Source organism: Gymnodraco acuticeps, unplaced genomic scaffold (genome assembly GCF_902827175.1).
Source record: "Gymnodraco acuticeps unplaced genomic scaffold, fGymAcu1.1, whole genome shotgun sequence".
Classification (NCBI taxonomy): Eukaryota; Metazoa; Chordata; class Actinopteri; order Perciformes; family Bathydraconidae; genus Gymnodraco; species Gymnodraco acuticeps.
In genome coordinates, this window is record NW_022991454.1 from 413,569 (window position 1) to 425,006 (window position 11,438).

Genomic DNA, 11,438 nt, shown 5'->3' on the forward strand with positions numbered 1-11,438 from the left:
AAGCAGCTGTTGCATCGAACAGTTCCAGCAAGCATCAGAACGAAACATTTAATTAGACAGAAATGTGAAGAGCTTTCGCCGGAAAGAAATTATGTTTCAACTCATAAATGAAAAGCTTCACAACAGAATTCATACAGTAGCTGTCCTGCCTTCAACTAAGTGGCTTCTCTTAGAAACGAGATGACTGATGAGCTTATTATTCATACCTTAGTGGTGCAGGAATAATTCCTAAACCTGGAAATGAGTTAGCATTTGAGCACTTTCAGGCTCCATTGTCTCAAACAAATCAATGTTTTTTTGTATGAGCTTACGAAATGTTACGTCTTGTACAAGGACCTCCGTAAATACCATACTGTCGAATGTCTGTAACTTTCCCGTGTCTTAAAAACCGGGATTGCTAATAAGTGACTAAGAAAAGACTACTAGGAAGTTCATGAGATCTTTCTAGAGGGTTATCAAGAATAACTTTTATCCAATGACCCTCTCTGTCTGTGTCTGTGTATTCTCTTGTTCCGATTAACCCAGCCAAATCTTTTTTCTTGTTTTGTATCTATATCTACGCCGGGATCCGGAGTCGAGGCTGATCTTCTTGCTGTAGTCCTGTGTCCTGGATCCTCTATCCTGAGTTCTGGATTAAGTCGTGGACTTCGGGTCGTGGCTGAACCTGTCTCTGCGGTCCTGCCTTGGGTCTCGTCATGCTGCTTCCCTGATGGCTTCCACAGGATTGTAGCTGACATCCTCGTGGATTCATCTTCTTATTACAGACACATGCATTTCCTAACATTCGGTCTATATGTTGTAAAACGTATTATCTCTTCGATTTACACACGGCATCTATTGCACGTCTGTCCGTCCTGGGAGAGGGATCCCTCCTCTGTTGCTCTCCCTGAGGTTTCTCCCATGTTCCCTTTAAACTGTGGGTTTTCTCTGGAAGTGTTTCCTTGTACGATGTGAGGGTCTAAGGGCAGAGGGTCTAAGGATAGAGGGTGTCGTTTTTATCATACTGATATTCTGAATAATCTGTGCTGTTGTATTTGCTGTAAAGTGTCTCTACTGTAGGCTATTTTTATTTTATGTACAGCACTTTGGCTCGACCAAAAATCGTTTATAAATGTGCTATATAAATAAAACTTGATTTGATTTGATTTGATACTACACCGTACACCAGTCTGTCTAGCTTAGCTTAGCTTTAGCTTAGCGGTGTTGACCGAAGTCATTCGACCGTCATGTTTGCTTACAGTCTTATGTTAGCTATCTACTTCTTGTGATTGCATTAATGCTTCAACTACTATACAAGTAGTGTTAGTTTGTGCAGAATTGGTGTTTTCAAAAAATCTTATTTCTCCACTATTCCAAAATCATATCGTAACACCCCTTTCTACATCTTGTCAAAGGACCTGCAATGCTTTCTCCTGACTCAACATACACACAAAAACCATCTCTATTACCTACATGAATATATTAATGTAACTGCAGCGAAATGTTGCATTTATTGAATATTAGATTGAAGCACTCTGTGATGTCTCAAACGCATTGTAAACATACTTATAGTACTTCATAATCATCATGTTTTCATAATTATTTCAATTGCTTTACAACAATTGTCCTAAAAAGCCTCATGATTTTTTATATTTGCATATTTAATATTTACAAAAATAACATCTCTATTAACTCCAAGAAGACATTTTCGGTTTGGTTGGATTTGGTTTCTTTGTTGGTGTGATTGAAACAAAAAACACAAATGGCCTCATTCTCATGGAACCCGTGAAAGGATGTATGATGAGCAAAGGAAGTGCCCATTCATAATTGGAGCAGATCAGAATCAATGGGCGGATACAATAATTATTTTTTCACTTATGGAAAGGGCCTTGGCAGAGGTCTTTGCTCTCATCTAAAAGCCCTTCTAGTTACACCTTCAATAATTCATCCAGGGCATTGCCTGCCTTTAGAATGAGAACACACAGTGAGAAAGAAGAACAAAGGGCTGCCTAGTAGATTTGCAATGACCTTGAAATGAGGCGTAAAGATAAGGCTCTAACCAAAACACAATGAAATGTAGTCTCCAAGATGCAAAGATGTCAAACTCCCCAAGGACCCACCGACACTGCTCACACCTAGGAAATGCAAGCATCACTTGGAAATATCTCACATACAGTAGTGGGAGATGTACATGTGTTGATTACGACAACAAAGGTGCCATTATACCATCTGGATCTTAAACAGCTCAAGCCCAATCAGATCTAAAAACATGACTTTATCTTCTCATTCACTTGTTGCTAATTATCTGGCCAATTGGGTGTAAAGATTTAAGCTACCAAATATTGTGTTTTGCTGGTTTAGCATTTGTTTCGTTAAAGGTTTTTTTTCCCTCCAGATTCCTATTATGAGGCTTTTTCTGAAACATGACAGCAAACATGTTTCAATTATTTCAAAGCAACATTTTAAGCAGTTACTGTCAGGGTGTATAGGGCGAGATGAGCCAGTGTAAATTGACGGCAGCATCCATTACTTCGCCTGTCGGCTTTGTTGTCATGTGCACAACAGTGTAGATATGGCAATGAAACGCATAGGTCACTCCAACAGTGAGTACAGGTTAAAAAGGAGAAAGTATCGGGTTACCTCCTGAATGTGATGGGGGGCCGCACAGCAGAACCACTCCTTGGCCTTCGCGCACTGATACAGAGTTTCTTCTGTGGGTCTTGAAGCTTTCCAAGTCTGAAGAATAAAAGAAGGGGAAGTTAGTAAAAATCACCCCAAGTCAGAGGTTGATTCATCTGAACACATGAAAGCACTGTCATGAACAGATTATTATTTTTCTTTACCCTGTTTTTCTTGCCTCTTCTTACTCAGATTCAAGGTCAAAGCCTATAGAGCCCAAAGCAGTGTGCAGCAGGCGGAAGAACACTCACTACAGGATGCCGGTTTATAATAGAGCTCACTCAGATGAACTCACCACACTCTCACAAAGTACCGGAGAGTTCTTGGCCTATTTCTCCTTTAGACTGTGAGAAAACAAGGCATAACCCTGACAAATACAGTTGTTGTAGACTCCAAGGGGCAAAGGTTTAACCCCAGTGTGTGTGTGAGGCAGCAGTCCAAACCACTGAACCACTGCACCAGCTCTACAGACAAAGTCTACACACATACAGAAACACCATTACCCTCTCCGTGCTAGTGTAAGGAACGTTTTCCAAAGTGAACATGTTCTTGTCTGGTAAATAGCCTTTGGCTTTGCCTCAGGCCAAACCAGCCCTTCCTGCTTCTGTCGATATCGTGGATATCCAAGAGTCATTGTGATATTGCTTCAAAAATCAGAAAGATGTGAATTAAAGGGTCCCAATAGGAGCTTTTACTGGAATAAGAGAATAAATAACTTGTTTCATTGTATGAAGAGAAGCACCGCCAGGTAGGATGAATGAATGCTTGACAATAGAACAAAGGACGTTGAAGGGATTTGAAAATAAATAAAAACAAAAACAACAGAATCCCAAAACAAGCGGGTCTTGATATCATCAAATGTTGCAATTACATGCATTTCCTTAAGTTTAAAAACATATTATTATGGGATTCAAAGAGAACCATAATCTAACACTTCATAAACTACATTATATAAAGGTTGGTATGGAAAAGCGTTAGTGTTATTATGAATTCAGATGAAGAAATATAAGAGTACTTTCCTCTTCCATCTCTAATGCCTAAAACACGTTATGAGCATCACATGATACGATAAGATAACACTTTGTCAGATTTAGTTTTAATTTGTTCTTGCATCACAGCAGCTCCATTTGCAACATGAACAAGGACAATATATATATATATTTAAGTCAAGAATGACACAATCAACACCAGAATCAACACCAGAATCAACACCAGAATCAACACCAGAATCAACACCAGAATCAACACCAGAGTCCACAGGGAGAGTTTCTATTCTACACAACAACCCCTTAAAATGTATGTTGAAATGATTGATAATGTCAAATTACATTTCCCATCCTTTGGTGCACGTATTGATACAATTATTATTGCACTCACAATGAAGCCTCCTGATTGAACCAACGTGTTGAAATAAGAGAAGGTGTGATAAAAACACAGTTCATGTTTTGCTTCCCAAGGATTCAGGAGCACCTGCTTTGTTTCCGTCAAATATCCAATCCCCAATTAGTGCTTCCTCCCTTGTTAAAAAATGTTGTTAGAGCCATTTTCATTTCATTATTATGATCTGAATGTTAGGCTTAATAATAATATAAAGATTCAACTCTTAATCGTTTATGTTTTGTGAGTCACACTATGGTTTAAAATATATTAATGGAAGGCTCACTTCCGCTGCAACTCTGACTACTTTTAAATCCAGACTAAAGACTTTTCTTTTTGTCGCTGCTTTTAATTGAACTATTCACATCTTAAACTGCACTGTAACTTTTATCCATGTATTTTTTCTTTTAATGTTTATTTGATTATCTTTTCTTTTTAATGACTGATTTTAAATGCCATTTTCTTAATGTCTTTCGTTTTTTGTAAAGCACTTTGAAGTGCCTTGTGTTGAAAAGTGCTATATAAATAAACTTGCCTTGCCTTATTTGTTATCAAATGTGCGTCAGGTATCACATGCATGGCTAAATGCCTATATATGGCAGGACAATGGGACACAGCTCTTTTGACCGTGGTCTTTTTTGATACTGATAACTTTTATTTACTATGAAGCGAGGAAATGTGTCCTCCTGTTTCTATGCCGTCTGGACCAATGAATAATGTATTTGGAAACAAAGAGGTGCGTCAAAACCCACAACCCCGACAGAGAAGTGGCTATTAAATGTAGACACGGATTAAAACGCCACCACATATGTGTACGCTAAGGCTGCTCGATTAAAAATCATAATCTCGATTATTTGGGTCAATAATTGATATCACGATTATTAAAAACGATTTACTTTTAAAACATCAATTTATTGGAAAACATTTTTTGAACAGTGTGTTTTTAACAGTTGATTACCCTGAACTTTAAATTCAACTGAAAAACCAATAATACAAAAAAAATAATAAAGAAAATAATCGTTTTATTTTGATTACGTTGTTTTCATAATCGTTGCAAGCCAAAATCGTAATTGCGATTAAAATACGATGAATTGAGCAGCCCTAGTGTACGCTTTAATTTATCTTCTTGATTTTAAAAGTCAATTTCAGTGGAGCCTGGTGAACTGCAAGGACATACAGTCATACCTGCCATGATTGCATTCTGCTTGAGACACAGTTGAGTGAGTGAGAAAATGAAAATAATAAACTCACTATTACTGTACCCTGAGCTAGTAATTGTATATTCCACATAATGAATGGAAGCCTTGCATTAGATAAAGGCATCATAAGAAAACATAAAACGGTGCGTATCAATAGTGACACACAGCAATCTGCAGCCGCTAAGCAGAGTGTGCTGTGGCGGGTCACACATGAAGGATTTTAATAGCTCTGGTTACCTTTCATTCATCGTGCCCATCACCACAGAACACAACAAAGCTATCCCTGCTATGGTTCTGACACCAGAGGGAATGTTACATTGAACACAATGTCATTTGACAATTAATGGAAATAATAGCAGGTCATTACCGCTTCCAATAACTAGCTGCACTAATGGTGTATATCCTGGTAGAGCTCAGTAAATGTAATTCACAAATCACATGGAAGCCTCATTGATAACTCTCGTTGGATGGGGGAAGATAAATGTTGTTATGGCAACTACTTTAAGCCCATGTAATTACATTTTGTACCGTAATGTCAATCAAACTGTACACATGACTCAATTATAGCAATTTGTAGTAACATGGCAACGTTATTAAATTAGCATAGCATCAAAAAGCAATCAGTACTTCCTATTTATCTTGTTCCATTTCCACTAAAACAACAACTAAAGTATGATTGTATGATAATTCCACAGCAGTTTCCATAATGCCCATGCCTATGAACATACCTGTAATGTGTTATAATCGGCCTATAGTTCTGTATAATAAGTAATTACTCATAAACGTCCTTGAAACCTAATCAGGAAAAATCATAGCACATTAAAAGTCAATTTACAATGAATAATAAGTGTTATAAAACCTTTCACACTCTCTTTTAGTTTTTAACAAGATCACAGTGTTATATCGTTCCCGTAGGTGTTATATGTATTTATTTATTGTTTAGCTTAAGGCAAATTAAATACATTGCAAGTTGTGTTAACAACATCAAACACATGATTGTGAAATTATTGTATTGGGTTAATAATCATAAACAATTATTTTAATCACATTTCTGTTAATTTTTTGATGGTAAACAACTAAATGATGGACATATACATATTACATTTGTGTCTTTGCTTTTAAATGAGTGTTTTTAAATGCCATTTTATAATATGTTTCTCCTGCACTGCTATTTCTTAATGCTCTTAATGTCTTTTTTTGTGTGCCTATTTTGTTACGGTCTCAGGCACTTAGGGGGTAGGACCCAATTGCACGACCCGGGAGACAGAGGTAAAGTATTGTAAGATACTTTATTTTCCCATGAATAGCAAAAATGAACAAAACGGTAACCACCAAAACTCTAGTCGAGATGACAAAAAACCTTTCAAGAGTACCAGGAGCATAGACCACCATGACAATAGACCAGATCAAAACACAAAACTAGAGTAAAACAAAACTAAACATAACATATCTGTCGAGTCGCAACATATTTTTGGAAAGCACTTTGAATTGCCTTGTGTTGAAAGGTGCTACTGTATATAAATACACTTGCCTTGCCTTACCTGTTGACATATGTAATGTTGAACAAAAACTCAACCTAAACGGTTAATACTACACACAATACGTTGATACATCCTGTGTAACCAAAGATATCTGAGAAAACGTCAGAATATTGACTTTTGTCTCAGAAATCTCGTTTGATCCCAAAATAAATCACAATATGGCTTTAATCCTCTTCCATACATTGCACATGAAATATGTTTATAATGATTTTTAGACTTCATAGAAAGTAAAACTCATAATTTAAACATTTCCGTTTTTTCTTTGTGTCTACTTTAAGGTCAAATTCCTTTTTAAATATGCTTTAAACAAACAGACGGTCTACAAGAAAGTAATATAAGACGACGAAGGGCCTCAAATGCATCCACACATATTGTCCTAATAGGAATAATTAACCTTAATTAACCTTGCTCTATAACACGCAGCATACTCTGGAGCAGCGGTGCAGACACAAGGGCTCTCTTCTGCCAACCTGCTCTGTGCAAAACTGCAACCAATCCACTTTAAAATGAGATTACTGATTAGTTCAGCTCCAAGTGATCTAAATGTAAAATTATTGGGCTCAGTGATTTATGAAGAGGACTATAAGGTCAGCTAATATATGTCATAGTGGCTGCCGGACAAGTCAATTAAGGAACAGCCTTTGATTATTTCTTTAAACATAAATCTCCTCTTAGCCCATGAGCAGAGTTTAACTAACAGCTATTTGAGACTCTTAAGCCCTATTAAGAAACCAACTCCTAATACTTTTCTAAAGATTACTGCCAGATGTGGCACTTTAGGGTCATGTTGATGTGTCAGGGATGTAGAAACCTGATGCAAAGCTCTCTTTCAAAGTGTTAATAGACACGTCTTTTTTGCTTGTACTTATCACTATGAAGTGAGTACACATTGTAATGGCTGTGGGATAACGACACCATTGGCGTTTTGATTGTTTCGGTCTGCCTCCGGGTCGCAATCTCCCTGGAAATGAAGGTTCCATATACTGTACAGCACGAAGGGGTAGACGAGGAGGAACACACTTGAGTTGTGTCCTTACTGATGGAGGTGATAACATAATACTAAAGAGGCTGTGTGGTCTGAATAAAAGTCTTTATTGCTCCCACTTTGTCAACGGCAGCGCATTACAGCTAAACCCCTTAAATTCTTACCTTTGCCAATAAAAGCGGTAGATATAAACACTGCAGCCATGCTTTCCAGAGTGCATTTTGAGGCAACCCAAGAATATTGTTTTAAACCTCAACAAGATAGGTGATGGTAGCTATCCCCAAGTGATTGACAGTGGAAAAACTGGAATATTCCATACCTTGGAAACACGGCAAAAAAGCAGAGAATTCAAAGAAGGCTTAATGATTACAATGTTTGTTGTACTTTAATAATACTTATGGATGTGAAATGCCATAATCGTAGAACTGAGATTCTAGTTCTTTGAAATTCTTATTGTTGTTTCTTGCTTTGGAAAACTAGCGGCCCCAACCCTAACCCCAACCCCATGTTGCGGTGTGTGAAGCAGGCAGGACCCAAATGCAGATTTAAAATGAAAATTCCTTTATTTCAAGGCTACCGGATACAAATAAAGACAAAACAGAACACTCACCGGAGACTTAGTCACAAACAAAAGACGAACCAACACTGATAGACAGAAAAAACAGAACTTAAATACACACAGGACTAATCAAGGAAACAAGAGACAGGTGAGGAGGGAGGAGAAAACACAGGGGCACCAGGCGAACACAATCAAGAAAACAGGTAGGAGGGAGCACACACAGACAGGAAACCAAAAACAGATCTCGACAAGACAAAACACAACACAGACAGATCGTGACACCCTAGCCATTTTACGTTAACCATATATGAACAAGCCCATAAATGTTCTTGTTCATATGAAAATCAACGGACAGAAAACAAGTTATCCGTGTCTCCATTGCTTAGTTTGTCTCGAGACGGTGAAATTGCGTTGGCTTTGCGACATTGGCGCAAACAATAAAAACATTTGAAAATGCTACGGTCAACAAAATGCTAAATATATTTATGTTACTTTTAATACACGAAGGATAACCACCAATTGTAGACCCTTTTCTATCTATTCATCATGCTGGTCGAGCTACAATTATTTTGAAAATATATTCCAGTCTTCTCAGTATGACTATAGTGTAAAGTAAATATCTGCGGCAAAATACTTCCCTTTTTATTTCACTCTCTGGGCCTCTGGGGTATTTGCACCTCCGTCAGTACAGAAAAACATCTTGGAGGGCTTGAGGTAAGCTGAGGAAATGTCGAAACACTTGTATGAGACTTAGCAAAGCAGGACAATAGTTCACATTGCCTCAACTCCAACCGAACGGGAGCACTTCAAGCCGCTTTAATGGAGTTTGATTCCCAGGAAGTGACTGCAACAGGAAGTGTTTGTCCTTCGGTTGCCCTCCAGCTTCAACAGAAACTCACTGTGGTGCACTGGGCTTCATCAAGGACGGTCTGTGTAGAGAGAGTGCAGGTGTGTGACATCGAATGACTCCGAACTTCAATATATCATAAAAGAAAGTGATAAAGAGGAATTGGCGGTTTTGGCATAGCAGGATACTCTGAATATCAATAAGAGGTAAATGGACTGTACTTATATAGCTCTTTATCCAGTCTTTACAACCCCTCAAAGCGCTTTACATACTACATGTCATTCACCCATTCACACCCATTCATACAGAGCAGTACCACTTGCTCTAGGACCTAACATTCACACACCGTTGGCCATGCCATCGGGAGCAACTCAGGGTTAAGTATCTTGCCCAAGGATACATCGACATGTTGGCTGCACGGGCTGGGATCGAACCCACAACCTTCTGGTTGAAAGACGACCGCACTCCCTCGCAGCCACAGTCGCCCCTAGGTGAGAATAGGTAACACAATGTGCTCAAATGATTATCTCACTCAACCATGAATAATGATCGGGGGGAAACGTAGATAAATATCCTTTTATTCTTACTTATATGTTTTTGTACATAGGACACAATACTTGTCTGCTATATTGACACTGAACAAACTTTTTTTTTCTCCAATTCAATTTTGACTGACATGTTTGCTTGATACGCATCACCTGTTTTCTATCCTTACCTGTCAGAAATCTGTCCACTGTCCTATGTATTTTATTTCACCTTCTAAATCCTGAATATTGATAGTCTGTGTGAAAGTACTCTTTGTTCATTGTTCCTGCATCAACCCTATTTATTTGACTTTACAATAAACATGTGTATATTGTCTTTAACTAAAACCCGGAAAAGTATTTCACAATTTCCGGTGTCCTCGTCTCGAAGTCAATGTTTTTTTAACGTGTTTGTGGTTAGAAGCCTTAAAAAAGGTCTGTGGTTACCACTCGCTGAAGATATGTTAATGTTTTGTTCGAAATATGTCAGTGTCCAAAGCTTATATGTTTCATAAAAACGACGGTGGCTAACAAGTGACTAAAGTAACTATAATGGTAAACCTAAAAAAAGATGTAATCACTGCACCAATCTGTTGAGAGACAACGTCCACAACCAGAATGTTTGTGTCCTGAGATTGCATTTAGTCCAGTGCGTTTCACCTCCGTTTTTTCCTCCGGGTATCTGCACATTGTTTAAGTTCAAATGTAATGACTTTTAAGAGCGTTTTAAGAACTGTAAAAGCAAAAAATAATACCAATAGAAAAAAATCGATGAACTAGACCAGGGGTTCCCAAACGTTGCCATGCCAAGGACCCCATATAGCATTATCCTCTGGCGGGGACCCCCCTGTTGCAATTTTTTTTTAAATGATGAGGACATTATGATGGAAAATATGACTAATTAATCATACAGCTTAATACATTTTCCTAATATATATTTGTATTAATAATTAATAATCAGTTATTCTTCTAATTTTTTTTTGTATTTATCTTTTGTTTGTCATTCATTACATTCATTGTGTCTTCTGTTATAAACACTCTTAACACAATATGAAACAGTAATATCAACAGTAAACGTATTTTAAAGCATTTTTAAAGTGATTTCTGTCTTTATAATATTATATAATTTTGAACAGTAATATGAACAATTAACATATTTTTTTGCATTTTCGAAAGCTATTTATATATAATATTCAACAGTAATATTAACAATAAACATATTTATATTCATATAAACAACATTTGCTACATCCGTGCTCTCATCCAGCTGCAGAGCGAAATATTCACTAGCTCCCACTTGCTCCAAAAGCTGAGCAGATTCTCAGTTTCACTCTCAGTAGCGGCAGCTCGATTCTGATTGGCTTGAAGGGCGGTCGTGTGATTTAAAAACTAAAAAATAAAATATTAATAAATAAATAAAAAATATTAAAAGATTGGCATCAAAGGACACATAGATTGATAGATATAGTTATTTATAACATCTAAAAAAAAAAATGTAACTTTAAAAAACTTTGCGTGACCCCCTGGCGGCCCCCCGGGGGGGTCGGGGCCCCCACTTTGAAAAACACTGAACTAGACAACAGTATAAACCGTTACTGAGTTTTATTGCATTTGAATAGCGGGAAATATTCAGCGCACATTACCCAACATGACTGCCTTTGCATTAACAAAAACACAAATGGTATGGTAGACCAATGGAAACCAATGTACCCCGTGCACACTCATTCATTCTGCCCCAGATACAATGT

The 11,438-nt window shown here is 37.5% G+C and overlaps 1 protein-coding gene across 1 annotated transcript in view; it reads right to left on the reverse strand.

The window, feature by feature from the left end:
* The window catches only part of LOC117532968 (contactin-4-like), a 203,317-nt gene that overhangs the window by 110,081 nt on the left and 81,798 nt on the right, over positions 1 to 11,438 (reverse strand). Inside the window, exon 5 of the mRNA XM_034196589.1 lies at positions 2,620 to 2,715. Within this exon, the coding sequence (XP_034052480.1) occupies positions 2,620 to 2,715 (96 nt within the window). The remainder of the gene's footprint in view (positions 1 to 2,619; positions 2,716 to 11,438) is intronic.